Source organism: Brassica rapa, chromosome A07 (genome assembly GCF_000309985.2).
Source record: "Brassica rapa cultivar Chiifu-401-42 chromosome A07, CAAS_Brap_v3.01, whole genome shotgun sequence".
Taxonomy (NCBI): Eukaryota; Viridiplantae; Streptophyta; class Magnoliopsida; order Brassicales; family Brassicaceae; genus Brassica; species Brassica rapa.
In genome coordinates, this window is record NC_024801.2 from 16145617 (window position 1) to 16165345 (window position 19729).

At 36.5% G+C, this 19729-nt stretch overlaps 1 protein-coding gene across 1 annotated transcript; it reads left to right on the forward strand.

The window, feature by feature from the left end:
• The first annotated feature begins 1755 nt into the window (after positions 1 to 1755).
• On the forward strand, positions 1756 to 4516 carry LOC117126687. The gene is made up of 4 exons (XM_033275490.1): positions 1756 to 2934; positions 3005 to 3548; positions 3625 to 3724; positions 3791 to 4516. The coding sequence occupies exons 1-4, from the start codon at positions 1890 to 1892 to the stop codon at positions 4469 to 4471; spliced, it is 2370 nt and encodes a 789-aa protein (XP_033131381.1). The 5' UTR covers positions 1756 to 1889; the 3' UTR covers positions 4472 to 4516.
• Positions 4517 to 19729: the final 15213 nt, after the last annotated feature.

Consider the following 19729-nt stretch of genomic DNA (forward strand, 5'->3'; position numbering starts at 1 on the left):
CGTTACATAAAGGTGAAAACGTGTATTGAAAGTGCTTTAACTTACCTAAGTTCGTTGTAAACGCGTTGTAAATTTTCCATGTAAAATCCATGTAAAACTTACCATATTTCTCTATATATATGTCATTTCCCACAACTCTCTTCCTCACAACACACAACTCTCTTCCTCACAACACACAACTCTCTTCTTCTCGAACCACCAATTACTATTTCGAAGATAACGATAACGAATATGAGTCATTCGTCTGTCTGCCAATTCAGTAGAGCGATAAGGAGAAAATGGAGGGAAGTGAAGTTGGTTTATACTTGAGTGAAACCTCCGACCATCGTCAAAGGTTCCTCTCAAGTACAAACCAGCTGCACTTCCGTCCACTTTCTCCTTGTCGTTCCACTGAATTGGCAGACAGACGAACGACACAGGTTCCTTATCGTTGTTTAGAAATAGTAATTGGTGGGGTAACAACGCAATTACGACGAAACCAAATTTCGTCGTAAACGCCATGTAATATTACGACGTAAGTACGTCGAAAATGAAATTTTACATCGATATTACAACGAATCATGTTACCGTTATATTTAGGTGAAAAACTTATCGAGTTCGTTGTAAAGTCGTTGTAAAAAAACTATGTAAAATCCATGTAAACTTTCCCTTGTAAAATCGTTGTTATATTTCAACTACCCAACTCGAAAATTTCTCTATATATATGTCATTTCCCACAACTCTCTTCCTCACAACACACAACTCTCTTCCTCACAAGACACAAACGGAAAAAAAAAAAATTTAAAAAAAAATAGTAGAAAAAATGGTCGGTGGCGGTAGTATTTACGATTACGAAGTTGGATGTATTTGCACAAAGATTCCGACGGGAGAGTGACGAATGCATTTCTGAACGGGCTAGAGACATTCATGCACCAGGCGGGCTGTACACCGATCACGCAGGAAAGCGGTAAGATGTTCTGCCCCTGTTCAAAATGCAAAAATTCGAAATTTGCACGTAGTGAAACTGTATGGAATCATTTAGTAAACAGAGGATTTACACCACAGTATTACATTTGGTATCAACATGGAGAGGGTTATGGGGGAAATGAAGCTAGTAGTAGTAATGCTAATTTTGAGGATGCTCATCATAATGAAGAACCGAATCATGTGCATAATGAATATAATTATCATCAAGAGGAGCAGATGGTAGATCATGATAGGGTTCAAGATATGATTAGTGATGCATTTTTAGAAACAACTACAACAATAGCAGATGGAACTGGAAATGTAGAAGAACCTAATTTGGATGCAAAAAGATTTTATGAAATGCTAGATGCTGCAAATCAACCAATCTACACTGGTTGTAGAGAAGGTCTCTCTAAATTGTCTCTAGCAGCTAGATGATGAATATTAAAACGGATCATAATTTACCTGAGAATTGCATGGATGCATGGGCGGAGTTGTTTAAAGAGTATTTGCCAGAAGACAACGTGTCTGCTGAATCTTATTATGAGATTCAGAAATTGGTTTATAGTCTTGGGTTACCCTCGGAGATGATTGATGTTTGCATCGACAACTGCATGATCTACTGGAAGGAAGATGACAAGTTAGAAGAGTGTCGATTCTGCAAAAAACCACGATTCAAACCGCAAGGCCGTGGGAGGAATAGGGTACCGTACCAAAGGATGTGGTACCTACCAATTACAGACAGATTGAAAAGATTATATCAATCTGAGAGGACTGCTGCGTCGATGAGGTGGCATGCCGAACATGTCCAGAGAGATGGTGAGGTTGCACATCCATCAGACGCAAGAGCGTGGAAACATTTCAACAAGGTACACGGAGATTTTGCTACAAATATTCGGAATGTCTATCTTGGGTTATGCACCGATGGATTTAGTCCATTTGGAATGTCTGGTAGACAATATTCTTTGTGGCCAGTCATTCTTACGCCGTATAATTTACCGCCGGATATGTGCATGGAACAAGAATTTCTATTTTTGACCATATTAATCCCAGGGCCGAAGCATCCAAAACGGTCTCTTGATGTTTTTCTTCAACCGTTGATAGAAGAGCTAAAGCAATTGTGGTCAGAAGGGGTGAGGACGTACGATTGTTCCTTGAAAACCAATTTTACGATGCGAGCAGTTCTGATGTGGACGATAAGTGATTTCCCTGCTTATGGGATGTTGTCTGGCTGGACAACACATGGAAGATTATCTTGTCCGTATTGTCTTGGATCCACGGATGCTTTTCAACTGAAGAATGGTAGGAAGAGTTGTTGGTTTGATTGTCATCGTCGGTTTCTTCCACTTGCCCATCCGTACAGAAGAAACAAGACATTGTTTCGACACAAAAAAATTGTCAGAGACAGTCCTCCTCCATATCTCACCGGCCAGCAGATCGAAGCGGACATTGATTATTACGGAGCTCAGGAAACAGTTAAGGTTGGAGGAAATTGGCATGTTCCTGGAAATATGCCTGATGGGTATGGTGTATCTCACAATTGGCATAAGAAGAGTATATTTTGGGAGCTACCGTATTGGAAGGATCTTCTCTTACGCCACAATCTGGATGTCATGCATATCGAGAAGAACTTTTTTGAGAACATCATGAATACATTACTTAACGTCCCTGGGAAGACAAAAGATAACAAAAAGTCAAGGATGGACTTACCTGATATTTGCTCAAGAAGTGAGTTACATATCAAGAGCAATGGAAACGTTCCTGTTCCCATCTTCCGGTTGTCATCAGCAGCGAAAACAACCTTGTTTGACTGGGTTGCATCGGAAGTTAAGTTTCCTGATGGTTATGTTTCAAATATGTCAAGATGTATTGAACGAGGTCAAAAGTTCTCCGGAATGAAAAGTCATGATTGTCATGTGTTTATGCAACGACTGCTTCCATTTGCTTTTGCCGAGCTCCTTCCAGCAAATGTCCACGAAGCACTTGCAGGTAATTATAAATTTATATATATACCTATGTTACGAAATGTTATTAATTTGATTCCTTTTAAAATATACAGCCATCGGAGCATTTTTCAGAGATCTTAGCACACGTACGTTCAAAGAAGAAGTCATCGAACAACTTCATCAGAACATTCCGATCATATTGTGCAACCTGGAGAAGATATTTCCTCCTTCATTTTTTGACGTCATGGAGCATCTAGTTGTCCACCTACCGTATGAAGCATTGCTTCGTGGACCTGTTCACAACGGATGGATGTATCCGTATGAGCGACAGATGAAACATTTGAAGGGGAAAGCAAGAAATCTTGCAAAGGTAGAAGGTTCAATAGTTGCAGGGAGTTTGACAGCCGAAACATCTAACTTCACATCATACTACTTTGCTCCAACTGTTCGTACGAGAAAAAGAGTTCCTAGAAGATATGATGATGGTGGAGTACCGACATCATATCCAATTGATGGTGTTCCTGACATTTTCTGCGAAATTGGACGGTTTGGTGGTAAAACGAAAGAAGTATGGTGGTCATGTAAAGAAGATAAACATAGTGCCCACACTTATATTCTGCTCAATTGCGAGGATGCAATGACCCGTTACTTTGAAAGGTAAATTTTTTTGTGAATGTTAATTATATGAATTGAAGTTAATTATGTATGATTTGATTATTTGTTCAATTTGCAGGATGTTTGTATCTCAAGTTGAAGAAGCAATACCAGGAATATCTGCAACTGATGTGGATACACGTAAAGATAAGCACTTTGTCAAGTGGTTAAAATCACAGGTAATATATCTCATACTATTATATTAATTAAGTAAGTGTTTAAGAATATATATATGTTTTTTGCAGGTTGATTATGACGATCCTTATTATCCCGTATGGTTTCATGAATTGGTTCAAGGTCCAGTTGCAAAGGTCACCACATCACCTATGTATTTCACACGAGGATTTACCTTTCACACATACGAGTATGGGAGACATCGGGCAACGAGTAACTACGGAATATGTGTGAAAGGTGAAACAGACTTTTACGGGATATTGCAGGAGATTATTGAAGTGGAATTTCCGGGGTTATTGAAGCTAAAATGCGTCATCTTCAAATGTGAATGGTTCGATCCTGTTGTGAACCGAGGGATTCGGTATAACAAATTTGGTGTTGTGGATGTCAATTTTGGGAGAAGATACAACAAATTTGAGCCTTTCATTTTAGCTTCACAAGCCGAGCAAGTTAGCTTCCTTCCTTATCCTCGGCTTCGAACTTCCGGGATAAACTGGGTAACTGCTATCAAAGTTACACCTCGTGGACGCATTGTCGTTGGAGAAGAACCGCCCTTGCAAGAAGAAGACGCTATCACTGAAGTTGAGGTACCAGAACAACCAACTGATGAAATCCTTTTGATCGACCCGCAAAACTTTCAATATGAAGATATTCCCGAAGATGCGACAGATGAAGCACGTGAAGACGAGTTCGAGAGAAGCGACGATGATGATTGTAATGATAGTGATGAGAACGAAAACGATTTAGAGTGATGTAATATATGTATCAAATGTTAGATTTCTCTATTGTAATATTTTCTAAAAGAAAGAGTAAGAAGTAGTATGATATAAGATATGATGTTAGATGATATGTCACTTTGGGGTTTAGGGATTTCATTCTCGGTGTTTAGGGTTAAGCGTCGTAATTTCGTCGTAAATGGAAAAACGCGGGCCTGGTAATTTCGTCGTAACTCGAAAAACACGGGCCTGGTAATTTCGTCGTAAATTAAAAAACACGGGCCTGGTAAATTCGTCGTAAATGGAAAAACGCGGGCCTGGTAATTTCGTCGTAAATTTACGTCGATTTTACGACGAATCCTAATCTATATAAGGGGACGCCGAGAGCGAGGCTGCCTCGCTCATTCCTCCCAAATTCCTTTGCTCTCTCTAAGGTAAACTCTCTCTTCTCTCTCTCTTTTTTTTTTTTTTAAATTAGTTTAGGTGATTAGTTAGGTAACGGAATTAGTTTAGGTGATTAGTTAGGTAATTAGTTTAGGTGATTAGTTAGGTAACGGAATAATATTTTTATTATGTCGTAACTGATAAAATTTATTTTAATTTTTTTTAGATGGCTCCTAGAAGAAAATCCAGAGCACCTAGTTATAGAGATTTGTTTGGCGACGATGGTTCCGGTACATCTTCTTCCGGTCCATCGTCTTCTGGTCCATCATCCTCCACCGCAGTTCCAGACTCTCAGCCTTCTCAGAGAGTTGCTTGGAGTCCTCCTCCACCGCAGATGCCTCCACCGCAAATGCCTCCACCGCATATGCCTCCACCTCCTCCTCCAGCGGCTGCACCTGAGCCTGTCCCAGAAGGTGCAGTTCATCCGGATTTGCGTGTGCCTTCATATGCCCCATTCGCGAGATATACGGTAGAGGATTTGCTTGCCCAGCCCGGACGAGAGGGTTTGGATGTTCTAGACCCCGATAGACCCCGAGGAACTTATTGGTAAGTTATTAATTTTTATTACATAAAAATTTAAAATATTTTTATTTTCTAACGGTTAAATTGTTTTCCTTTCAGGTTTGGGGCTAATAACCGTGTTGGCCGGAGCGTTTCGAAAACGATTAAGGGTTACTACGACGGGGCATATCCGAACTGGAGCAAGACTCCAAATCACGTTAAGATCACGTGGTTTAAAATGTTTGCGGTAAGATTTTTAAATTTAATTAAATTTTAACTTTTAAATATGTATATATTTTTTAAATATTATTATTAATTGTAATTTTTTCAAATTTTTTGTGTTTCAGCAAAAGTGGCATTGGTCTTTGGGAATCACCGAGATGGTGAAGGCGGAATTCGTTGCAAAAGCAAAGATCCGCCTCTGCAACACAGTCTCCGATTGGAAGGACAAGTGGGAGCTCGACGGGTATGAGGGAAAGCCCACTGAGCTCACGACGGATGTGTGGGATGGCCTCATCGCCTATTGGAAGCACCCGTCTTCGATCAAAAAGGCCAATTCGTGCTCGGCTTCTCGAAGAACGAAGGATAAAGATGGTAATTTGCCCATGCTTCACAGAACCGGCCAAAAACCACATGCAGGCATCCGTCTAGACGTTGTAAGTTTTGTTTTTAAATATTTATTTTAAAATATTCAATTAATATAACTTTTAATATTTTTTTTTTGTAGTTGGAGAAGACGGGAGTCTTACCATCTCTGTCTGACCTATTCAAGATGACTCACGCCACATCCGACGGAGTTTTTGTGGATCCTGCATCAGAGAAACTCGCTCAAGCAGTGGCTACTCGGATTGAAGAACGGGAGACGCAACTAACTCAGGAGTCTCCCGATGGATTACCCGTCACATTGTCCACCGAAGAAGCCGACCGAATCTTCGAAGAGGTAGTACAACTAAAATTTTTTTTTTCATTATTTTTAATAACTATATTAATATATGTTTTAATTTTATAGCTGGCTCCTAGAAAGAAGGGCCGAATAGTCGGTATAGGCTCCGTTAACCAAGTTGCAAGGGCAACTTCGTCATACACTTCGAGACGGGATGAAGAGACTTCTCAGATGAAAGCTCGAATGGATAGCCAGCAGGTTCGTTTAGACTCTCTTGAGGATTTGCTAGACGTGATGGCCGTGGGAAACCCGGTTATGCAGAGAATGTTGAGTCAGAGACGAGCCGCTCTTGGGTTGCCAGTACGAGATCCCCAAGAGTCCGATCCAACCCGTCAACAGCCGAGCAACCCCACCGACTACTTCGATGATATGTAGTTTTTTTAATATTTTCGGTTTGTATTATGAATTTAAATATTATGACTTTTAAATGCTTTTTTATAAATGTTTTTTATTTTCATATTTCGTTTTAAAATTAAAATTATTTAAAATTCAGAATTTTAAATAAATTCAAATTTATATATATATATATTTGAGGTTAAAAATAATATTCAAAATATATTATAAAACGAAACGTCGATGTAGGCTCGACGTAAACATTTACAACTGATTACCGTCGAAAATAATTACGAGTCTTTTACATCGAAGATTTTACGTGGTCTTTACATCGAAATGTTACGTGGAGTTTACATCGAAATATTTACGAGGGTGTTACAACGAAAATGTTTACGTGTGCTTTACATCGAATCCATTACGTGGAGTTTACCACGAAATTTTACGTGTCGTTTACGACGAATCTCTGCCCTGCGCTTTACGAGGAATATATTTCGTCGTAAACTTAACAAGTCATTTACGACGAAACGTCGGTTACGACGGGCGTTTTACGACGAAACGTGTTTCGCGGTTCATTCGTCGTAACACCCCGTTTACGACGAAGTTACAACGTATATTGCCCTCGTAAAAAATATGTTTTCTTGTAGTGATAGTTAACATCAAAACCTTACTTCATATTAAATACAAAATGACACTACGAATTGATGTAAAATGTTTCAGATATGCAGGGGATTAATTAAAATCTTGTATGGTGTCGTATCTAAAAGTCCATTACGTTGAACCATTTTTGTAAATGAATATTTATATAAGATATTATATAAGATATTGTATAGTTTGAGTATAATTATGTACTAGATGTTGATCCGCGATTGGAAAACGTAGATTTGTTTTTAAAATTAAATATTTTTTGTAAATGAATATTTATATAAGATATTGTATAGGTTTGGGTATAATTATCTGGAACCGTCAATCAAACCGTATTAATATGAGAAAATGAAATCAAAATTAAATTAAATTTCATTAATAACCAAGCATAATATATATATATATATATATCTAGAACAAAAAGTCAAACTGAACCGAGAATCATATGAATATTTGAATTTTCAAAATACGAATTATATACTTACAAATAGTAATTATATTCAAATTCTAAATAACAAAGTATACTAAAAGTACTATTTATAAACCGAATGATCCAAATAATTTTTATTCAAAATACTAAAACATTTATGAATTAACTGATATTTTTATCCGTACAACCCGAATTACCTGATATTTATACTAAAAACCCCAAATTATCCGATATTGTATCTATAAATTTCGAATTACCCGAACAAAAATAATCAAATTGGAACTAATTTGGACCCAATATCTTTGCATATTAGTCGGTTCCCAATTTTTACTGAACCGAACCAAAAAACTGAAATAACCCAAAAGAAACCAAACCAAACTTTGTAAATACCTGAATAATTCCTAAATTCTAGAACCAAAGCACCAAAAATCACAATACCTGAACCAAAACCAAATGTTGAGGTCTATTAGTGCATATACATTTAAATGATGTGAAAAAAATTCTATTTTTACAAATTATTTAACTATGTTTAATGGGGTACATGTGTAGCCTATATACGAATTAAGATTAAATCAGTGTATTCATATCCGATCTAGACCCGCGGTCAAACCTGAAAATCCGTGGCCGTATATAATCTGGACTGGTTTATGTTTTTATGTAGTATTCTACGAGAAGTTCTACCAACATATATGTTTCCACAAAATTTGGATTTAATGAAAACCTATTAACTAGAAATCCGATAAAACCCAAAAACCCGCAATTAACCCGTGAACTGGTACCGGTTGATCCCACAATAATCCAGAAAAAAATCTTATAATATTCTCATATGCTTTAAAATTGAATTAACTGTTTGATTTTTCATATAAAGTAAATGCATTGTATTTATGTTATGCATTTTAATTTATAGATTTTGTAATGATCGATGCTAGTAAAATTTTATTTAGATTATTTATTTTTTTGTTTATAAGCATACAATGAGTTTAGAACTATAGATTTAATTAAATTTATGATCGCAGGAATAACTTTATTAATAGGTTATAGATGCAATAAATTAAATTAGTGGATATGTATAATATTAAGCCAAAAAAAAACAAAAGACAAAATTACTATTAATGATAATTAAATTTTCTTTCTAAAGTTAGGGATACTTTTAGAAAATTAACAATTTCGTTAAAAGGAGAAACAACTTAAATATTTATGTTTTAATAATATAGACTGAAGAAACAGTTTTTTTTTATTTTGATGAAAATTTCACATTTACGATAACTATTTACATACAATTAATAATTACATTTTGTGAATATTTTCAATTGTGAATAATTTCAGTTCCGGTTAAGTCATATATGATACTATGAAGTAGAAACTATTTTAAAAAGATGCATAAACTAAATTAAGCATAATAACGATGTGTTTTTACAAAAAAAAAAAATACTAATTTTATTTATATTTTTTGGAAAATTTTAGTAATAAAAATTACTAATATAAGTTACATAACTTCCGCTTATGAATTTATAATTGGTAACTTTGAAACTACACATGGAACCGATCGATAAACTGAAGACAACCGGAAGCTGTCTATTTAATCTGGTTAGGTGTTTTCTAACCCATCTTATGGTTAAGTGGTTACAAATGTTATTTACATAACAAAACAGTGTACAAGCTGTTAGATAACAAATTACAAGATCACACCTTTCTTCACAATCATGATTTGTTTGGACTGTACGTGCTCATGGGTGCTTGTTTTGGAATAGTTATGTTGGTGATTCTCTGGTTGAGATCTATAATCGTTCGCATCAAATAAATCGCATCGATTACCAAAAAAAACCGCATCTGTTCTTGTTTCTCTGTTGTGTATCTGTGTCACTGTGTGGCCATTTTGTCCATCAGTTTCCTTAACATTCTTGCGATTGACCATTGTGTTTCTACTGTGGTCGTCTCGCCATCATATCGAATTGCATGTTCTGTTTATGAGCAATACAGTTAGAATATTTTAGGACGATATCCAGCACTGATATTTGTTTAACATAATTATACCACACGACTTTTACCGTGTAACTTTTGCTTCCTCTTTGTAAAATACTTCGTTCTTTTCACAAATTGTTTTTCTTAATGAGTTCGTACGGAAGAAAATATCATTTGTCGTTATTTAAACGGGGTTTGTTTTAATTCTCTTTTACCTGGTTGTTACACTAATATTACATCAATGTTTGTGATTACGAGATAGAAAAGACGTTTGAGTTGACACTAATATTTGTTTTTCTTTTTCATTAAAACAAAATTTGATAATGATACTCAAAAGACTCATTGATGTCAGTGGACCTAGAGGAGCTTGAGATTTGGTATCTTCTTGAACGCTTCAGTCGCAAAGACAACAATTTTCGGTTGGCGTTTCCAAACATAATGATCTGAATCACTCCCTTTACTAGTAAGAGCAGTTCCGTGTTTGTGAACCGTTATCTATCAGTTAGTCCAGCAGGTCAGGATAATTACTTAGAGAATGACCAAACAAATTTTGTGTATTTAGTTCAAGTAAGCCGTTCTAGATAAACTCATTTCCATTTGCAGTCCCGACAGAACTCCTGATCACTTGATTTGGCACTTCTCTCTGCCTCTTCTGATTCTTTTTAAACCTTAAATCTTTCAGACTTCTTCTCTTAGTTAATTCTATAACTTTCAGCCTTGACTGAAAACACGATTTAATTTTGAAATAAAGTTTTACATTACTACAAATATAAGATGCTAGCGCGCGCGCACACACACATATATATATATACTCCAAAGTTTTACATTACTACTATATTGCAAAATTAAGTAGTTTTTCAATTTAAGTGTCTCGATGGTTGAAAAACAATTTAATTTTGAATCCACTAAATTGCCGGTTTGTGTTTTCAAGTTTTTTTCTTTAAACCGCTGATTTTTGTCTATTGAGCTGTATTAATCACTAACTTTGTATCAGCAATTGTAAATTAAATTAAACAAGAAAACGAAAGTTTGATAAAAAAAATTAAAAAGCTAGAGACTATAGATTAGTATCTAGTGGTGTAGTGAAAAAAGTGAATCCTAAAATCCGAACCGATTTGACCCTCAAAGGTGAGTCTAAACCGAATTAAATCGTCATAAATATCTGAATGGCTTTTGTTCTATAGTATTTTGAATTTTGAGTTTTACCCAAACCGAAACTGAACGAATATCTAAAGAATCCGAAAAAGTTTAGAAACCCAGAAACTTCATACCAAATCCAAAATCAATTCTAAATACTGTAAATACTCAAGTTACTCAAAGTTCCCAATAAATATCTATAACATAATAATTAACTCAAATACTTAGTTTCATGTATATTTTGGCATTTGATCACATTAAAATTGTTATGTTTGGACAATTGCATTTAAAGTTCAAATTATAAAAAAAATTTCCTCTGAGGTTTCAACAATATTGTTTAATTTTTGAAGTTTAATTTTATGTTTATTGTCTCTTAACAACCACTTTTTAGTAATACACCAAACTTTGGTTAGTGGAAATTATTTAAAAATTTTAAATCTGTGAACTAAAATGTAGATTTTTGAATCATAAACAAGTATTTGAATAACAAAATCCAATTTAGAACCAAGTCCAAATTTAAATGGGCTCAGCCAGATCTGCAATGTGTTACTACTATATATTCAAATATGACATTAAAAATTTCAAAATATTATTTAATTCTTTTTTTCATAACTATAAAAAATTTATAACTAAAATTTTCTACAACTTTTTTTAAAAAATTATAACTTTTATTCGTATAATCATTAGTTTTTATGTATCTATAAATTTTATAAATACAGTTTGGTTTTAATTTTTGATAATTATAAAAGTATTATATTAATTTTTATATTAATTATGCAAGTTGATTTAATATATTTAACCAAAAGAAATAGATAAAAAATATGTCTGATATTATAATTTTCAAATATATATTCTTAAATATAATTTAAAATAAACAAAAGTATTTTTTTTACTTAATTTTATGTTTCATTAAATCAAATTTATATTAATATGTTGCTAAAAATAATAAAGTATAAAAATAAAATTTTAATTTTAAAAAATTTAGTATTAGACATGGTGCAGAAAAAACAGTTAATTTATATGGAAATTAAGAGCAATTCAAATCCTTCATGAGTGTATAAAACATTGAAGACCGCACAGCGCACAGGCCACAGGGTATTTGTCGGTATGGTTAGTGTTTAGACTACCTAGGGATTTGTACTTAGAAATGATGAGTGAAAGTTAAAAGTTGAGGTAAAAACAATTACAATATCAATCATTCGCACCGCATTATAGAATAGATATGTGCCCACATATAGATACGTCCGTTTAACAATTGTAGGACAAAATCATTGATGATGGTAAGTTTAAACTTAGGATCCTATCTCGCCAACACAACCGCAAGATGTAGCGAACAATTATTCACAGTTTCTTAAGATTGAATAAGAGATATCCATATTTACTGAACAGCTCGACTAATCTCAAGGGTAAAATATTTGTGTGCAAGAACTCTCTCGTAAGTTTTTTTTTTTTGAAAGCAAATCTCTTGTATGTTTGTTACACCTTTGCTAGTAAAACCAGGATCGTTGGGTCACAACGCACTTGTAAGGATGACCAAGTGTCCATATCCCGTGTGTTATAGTTAGTTCAGCACTTGCCAATATTAATTACAAACATTACTGTGACGTCCGACTATCCAAAGCTAATAGATTTTCCATGTCCTCTTACTCGGTCCAAGGGCTCATGTGCAATGGACGATGCATTACTTTTTAGAAGTTCATTAGTCATATTTATTTATTATGCAATCATCATATGATTTTTTTCCGTGTTTTGTTTTCACTCGTACGATATCACAAATCACTTCTCGATAGATCACCAACTATTTTATTACTCCAGTTCAATCACGTTTAATTCTAGAGTTTTAAACAGATATGTATCCAAAAAAGTAAGCACACTTTGGTGATATAAATAACCAAATAAATTTTCTCAAACTTTTACATATATATCACAAATCATGATATTACGATTACATTGGTCTCTATAAAAATGAGTGCAAGTCTTAAATATTTAATACCAGAACTATGCTTTTGGCACAACCATAAATTAATGGCATTTTCTGCAAACATTGATTTAGGTATGAGCTTTATGAGAAAAGGTTAATTTGTTTTTCACTTTTTAAAGTTCAAAAAAGATAAGAGAATGTGTACCTTTAGGCTTTATAAACAGTAAATGATAATCATATGCAGATATGAGGATCGTCCTTTATGGAATTAAAAACATAAAAAGCGGTCAAGTGTTTTATGATTAGTTTTAAAGTATCCATACATTACTGTGAAATAAGGAACTTATTGAAAATCAATAGGTAATAGCTGAGAGCCTGAAATCAATTTTATAGGCTCGTGAATAATAATTAGCTGAATAGCGGTAAAAAATCAATTTGTTTTTATAAAAGAAAAACAATCAAGTTTATTCCAACTACAACTTCTCTTTTGTTTGTTTGTTGGCATTGTTGCATAATTAAAGTACTTCCGATGGGTTACAGCAGTTTGGTCCTCAGATATCATCTCGAACTGGAAGAGTCGGCATTGCTAAATATTTCACATTGGTTAGGACTCGGACAAACTAATGATTTTTAAAGTCACAGGGACATTGTTGGAGGTGGGTAAACCCAGTCTTTGATTAAAAAAAAGTGGGTCAATCCAGTCCGAGAGTACGACAAAATACCACAAGGGATTAACCAGAAGACAACATGCCTACAAAGAGAATGAGTCTATACCGAGTTACAGAGTATGTAAAGCTTTGTAAAGCTATATAAAAACTCTCTCTTCTGTGATATTGTTCATGTGTTCATCGCATACATATATATATGAGAAGGTCTCATAAGAGATAACTTCCATCCCAAGTAAAGCTAGATCCTAAAAGATCTTACATCCAAAGGTATTGGAAACTTAACATTTATCATATTAGGAAACATATATATGATATATCTAATACTCCCCTTCAAGATGGAGAGTGTAGATCTCGAACTCCCATCTTGCACAGTAGGTAGTGAAACTGACGCCGTCCAAGAGCTTTTGTAAGAAAATCGGCAATCTGATCATGAGTGCCAACATGTAGTGTAGAAATGATCTTGTCTTGAACCCATCTCGAATTATATGGCAGTCAGATTCAATGTGTTTTGTGCGCTCATGAAACACAGGATTTGCAGCTATATGCAACGCGGCTTTGTTGTCACAGTACATCGGTATTGGCTCTGTTGGAGACACTCCAAATGCAGTAAGAAGCTCTAGTAACCACTGTAACTCCGAATAAGTGTAGGACATTGATCTGTACTCAGCCTCTGCCGAAGATCTGGAAACAGTAGGTTGTTTCTTTGTTTTCCATGATATTGGGGTGTCTCCCATAAAAATGACATAACCATTCAGAGATCGTCTTGTTCTTGGGCATGCGGACCAGTCTGCATCACAATAGACTTCAAGCTTCAACGAGGGTTGTGAGTCCAAGAAGAGACCCTGACCTGGGCATCCCTTTAAATAGCGAACGACTCTAACTGCAGCATCCCAATGTTTCTTGCGTGGTTTTGCCATGAATTGTGCTAAGAGATGCACCGCATAGCTCAGTTCAGGTCTTGTGATAACAAGGTAGACTAAGCGTCCGACTAACCTGCGATATTGAGCTGGATCAGAGTAATATTCGCCAACCGCATGTCCAAGTGTGTGATTCTGTTCCACTGGTGTGTCAAACGGCTTTGAACCAGACAAACCACATTCAGAAATAATGTCAAGAGTGTATTTCCTTTGAGACAGATAGATGCCACTCTGTGCTCGTGAGACCTCTATGCCCAAAAAATATTTAAGGACACCAAGGTCCTTCATGCGGAAGCACTTACTGAGATATGCTTTGAATTTCGCAGTAACCTCTTCATTGTTACCACCAATTACAAGATCGTCCACATAGACTAGGACATAGAGCTTTGTGGTTCCGTTGACGTAGGAAAACAGAGAATAGTCTTTCTTATTTTGAACAAAACCAAAACGAAGTAGAGCCTGAGAAAGCTTGGCGAACCAACATCTTGGTGCTTGGCGCAGACCATATAAAGACTTTCGAAGTTTGCAGACAGCATTCTTATGAGGAGAGGAGAAACCAGGAGAGAGGCGCATATAGACCTCTTCATCCAAGTCCCCGTGCAAAAATGCATTGTGTACATCCATCTGGTATAGACTCCAGTTTTCTGTGGCTGCAATTTTGAGCAAGACACGCACTGTGGTGAGCTTAACAACTGGGGCGAACGTTTCATTAAAATCTTCACCTTCTTGTTGTTGATTTCCATATGTAACTAGCCGTGCTTTGAAACGCTCGATGCTGCCGTCAGAGTTGTATTTTATTTTAAAAACCCATTTACATCCTAAGGCGCGTTTTCCAGGAGGAAGGCTTGTCACATCCCATGTACGTTGATCCTCAAGGGCTGTGATTTCAGTAGCCACTGCTTCCCTCCACACTTTGTCCAGCATAGCTTCTTTGAAACTCTTAGGTTCCTTTGATTTAAAAACCGCAGCAAGGAAAGCTTTCTGTGATGGAGAGAAAATATCACAAGTGACGTAATCAGTTATTGGGTAGAGACACTTACCTGAGGAGCTAGAGACCGGTAGCGGTGGAGCCTGAGGGGGTTTATCATTTATCTTTGCTGAATTTGTTACATAGTCCTTTAACAGCACTGATGGTTTTGGGACGCGATGACCTCTACCGAGCACTTGTGGTGGTGTGCTCTGTTCAGCTGATGGATCGGTTTCAGGTTCCACATTTTCTGTTGTGGTGTGCTCTGGATGTGTAGGAGTGTTCACGGGTTGTGGAGAAGCATCTCCCCCTGTCCCAACTGAAATTGGTGCTTCCTCTGGTGCACTTTCAACGCTCGTAGTAATTGCATCCGTTGTTATTTCATCGAAGAACACTTGCGGAGATTGTTGAATTGGAGTTTCAGGTTGAGGTTTCAGGGATGAATATGGAAACACATCCTCATGAAAGATAACATCTCGAGAGACAAACGTAGACTCGGTCTGTAAATCAAATACAATCCAGCCTTTCTTGCCATGGGGATATCCAAGAAACATGCATCTGACTCCACGATCTTCAAACTTATCCGTTGAGCGACGCACTTTTCTGGCATAGCATAAGCATCCAAAGGTACGTAGGTCTTGATAAGCTGGTATTTGTTTGGTCAATATTTCAAACGGAGACTTGCCTAGGAGAAGAGTGGAGGGCGTTCTGTTGATCAGGTGCGTAGCTGCAAGAATACTTTCGCCCCAAAATTTAGTAGGTAGGTGAGCTTCTAGTAGCAGAGATCGAGCCATATTGAGTATATGATGATGTTTACGTTCCACACGTCCATTTTGTTGTGGAGTTACGACGCATGAAGTTTGATGAATGATGCCTTGAGAGTCAAAATACTTTTTGAGACAAGTGAACTCAGTACCGTTGTCTGTTCGAATGGTTTTGACTTTCTTGTTGAATTGACGATCCACAAGAGCAAAGAAGTTTTTCAGAACGTTTCCTACTTCAGATTTTTCGAGAAGCAAGAAAGTCCAGAGAGCCCGCGAGAAATCATCAACAATGGTCAGGAAATATGATGCTCCGCATGAAGAATTTTCTCTATATGGTCCCCATAAGTCACAGTGAAGTAAAGAAAATAAATCATCTGCTTTATTAGAACTTTCGTGAAAAGTTACACGAGTTTGTTTAGCTCGATTGCAAGTATCACAAAGCACATCTAAATCACTATTGCTTGTAGAGAATTTTCCTAAATCTGAAAGATAAGATAACACTTTTGACGATGGATGCCCCAAACGTCGATGCCACAGATTCCTAATATCCTTCTTGCTGGCGTGATTGATTTAAGGAAGAACCGAACCAGTAAGATGATAAACCCCGTCACGCTCTTCACCCGCACCAATCAAAGTCCTCGAAGCAAGGTCCTGTATTACACAAAACTGTTTAGTAAATATGACACAGCTGGCAATATCTTTAAGCAACTGTGAAACTGAGATCAGAGTAATAGAGAGCTGAGGTGCATAGAGCACTTGATGCAGAATAAGTTTTCCGCCAAGATTTAGTGTGCCATAACGTGTTGCCCAAGCTACACCTCCATCCGGCAAGGATATAGCCACCAAATTGATTGACTTTAGATTAGTCAAGAGATTTATGTCTCCGGTCATGTGATGCGAAGCTCCAGAGTCTATGATCAAATCATACTTACTATGTGTCCCATAAAGAACGAGTTGTTGTTTCTTACCAGAGAGTTTGTCTTTGGTTTGTTTCTGGTTGACAAAGTTTGCAATAGAATTCCATTGGGTCTGCGTGAGGTTTGGAAAACCAGAATCTGCAGAGTCATTGCTACCATTCTGTGAAGGCGTTTGAGTTCGAGCTACATCCACTTGATTTGCAGAAGGTCCACCACGACCTCTTCCTCTGCCTCTGTAAGATCCTCTTCCTCGTCCAGATGATGGACGTCCAGGAGATGCCGTTGAATCACCAAACCATTCGGGATATCCGATTAGCTTGTAACATTGATGCTTCTCATGTCCTGTTTTTCCACAATGAGAACACGACACCGACTGGTTCTGTTTTGTTGTTGTATATGCAGCGGTTGCAGAGAAGCCTACTGCTCCGGCTGTTTCGGGTTTGTCTTGAGTAACCTCCAGGTGTCTCTCTTCTTGTGTGATTTGAGAGTAGACAGTCTCCATGTTATACTCGCCGAGACGACTCAGCAGGTTGGATCGTGCAGTTCCAAATCTGCTCTTATCAAGTCCCATAAGGAACTGATGAATCAATATCTTTTCTTGTGTCTTACGAAATTTTTTCATTGAAGAACACGCATCACTTCCGCAGCAGCAAGTAAAGGATGCCTCAAAACCAGACAAATCATCCCAAAGGACCTTTAGATTTCCGTAGTATACTTCCACCGATTGTCCGTCTTGCTTGCAAGCAGCAATGTTGGCTCTTAGTTGGTGAACACGAGTATCATCCCCAGAGGAGAATCTAGCTTTGAGGTCAGACCACATTACGGAAACATCAGAAACTAGAGATATTGATGTTCTGAGATGTGGCTCGATGCTGCTGTATATCCATCCTATGATCATGGCATTAACCATCTCCCATCGTTCAGCTTCGTTTTCATCTGTAGGTCTTTTTAGGGTTCCATTGATGAATCCCAACTTTCTCTTTGTCCGAAGAGAATTTGTCATGAGCTTTGCCCATCGTTCATAATTAGATCCGTTTAATAAAAACGGAGTCTGTACTTGCCCTGTGTGATCAGAGGCATGTAAAAAATATGGCGAGATCAAGCTTCGGTCGCTACTTGCGATTTCTTTCTCGGAGCCTGACATCACGATCTTCTTCTTATAAAGCTATCGAGAGTAAATAAAAAATTACAGGCCAAAGGGAGGCTCTGATACCATGTAAAGCTTTGTAAAGCTATATAAAAACTCTCTCTTCTGTGATATTGTTCATGTGTTCATCGCATACATATATATATGAGAAGGTCTCATAAGAGATAACTTCCATCCCAAGTAAAGCTAGATCCTAAAAGATCTTACATCCAAAGGTATTGGAAACTTAACATTTATCATATTAGGAAACATATATATGATATATCTAATAGAGTAGTCAGCGCCGAGATGATAAGATCAAACCAAAACGTAAAAAAGATTATTTTTTTTTGTCAACTTTTTGATTCGATAAGCCCGAAGGCAAGGAGTACAACTTGTGCTTATCACATAATACAAACTTAATACACGTGTAAGCAGAATTAAGAACAAACAGCTACGTGTCATAAGAAACACATGCAAATCGGATTTCACTGTTGTCTTGCCGCCGGCATTGACTATGCTGGTTCTTCCATCTTGTGCTTCATCACCCCAGCTGTTCATCTCTATATTTGCACTCCTTTTGCTCCGATCTTCCGCCATAGCCACCGCTTGAAATTAAAACTCATGTCTTCTCCGGTTGTTAAAGCGAGAGTAACCGAACTGATTGAAGAGCAGATTCTTCGTCAGACCATCCTAAAACTTAGTAGGATGCTAACTCTACTGGATCTCCCTTGAATCAGCCATATAATTTCACCAACACTTCATCTTTCCCGCAAGGATACTTTACTCCGATGTCACTTTTTGAATCCATATATTTGGATGAGTAAAGATTGATTCCCATCTGGAAAAGAATATATGCATAACTTTTGAAGAACAAGCGTTAATCCAAGCAAGTTGGAATTTAATTGAAGATTGCGGAAGAGGAGGAGACCATAATACTAGAATTTATTAAGATTCAACCAAAACAGAGAAAGATAGGAATGAAAATTGGTTCTGAAATTGGTTGAATTATCACTACAAAATCACCAAACGCGAAGGGGAAAATCGCCAAGCGAAAACCGAAGATCCGATAAACGGAAGCAAAATCGATCTATAGATCGATGAGTATATCACAACAAAAAACAAAAAAGAAGGTGGCGACCGGCGGCGATGAGCCACCGGCCACCGAGTTACTATTTAATTTGGTTTGTCTCTAGAGAGAAGTTAGAGCCAAAAGAAGAAAGAGAAGGTTTGCGTGACACAAAAACGTAAAAAAGATTAAGAAAATAAATACAACTTTAAAGATATATGGTATCTCAGAGATCACGCAGCCGTTATAATCCTCCCTTCAACACACCTATAGAAGGACAACAAAGGAAAATAACAAAAGGGATCCCATCTTTTAGATATCAAACCTAAAGTTTAAATACTTTGTACTCTCTTACATATTCTTTGGATTACCATAGTTGTATCAGTTCATATTATCAATAAAATACTATTTTCCACATAAAAAATCATTAGTAAATATTCTATTCATCAGTTACTTATTTGATACATTAACTAATATTAACCTTATTTTTTGAGTGAACTTTGAGATCCACGAAACACCTCTCTTTCACAAAAATTTGGTGGGTTTTACATAT

Excerpts from the sequence above, each read along its gene's own strand:
- LOC117126687 (XM_033275490.1), top strand. The coding sequence starts at position 1,890 with ATGTCTGGTAGACAATATTCTTTGTGGCCAGTCATTCTTACGCCGTAT. Across the intron at positions 3,549-3,624 it reads ATGACCCGTTACTTTGAAAG|GATGTTTGTATCTCAAGTTG; the intron begins GTAAATTTTTTT and ends TTCAATTTGCAG. Across the intron at positions 3,725-3,790 it reads TCAAGTGGTTAAAATCACAG|GTTGATTATGACGATCCTTA; the intron begins GTAATATATCTC and ends TGTTTTTTGCAG.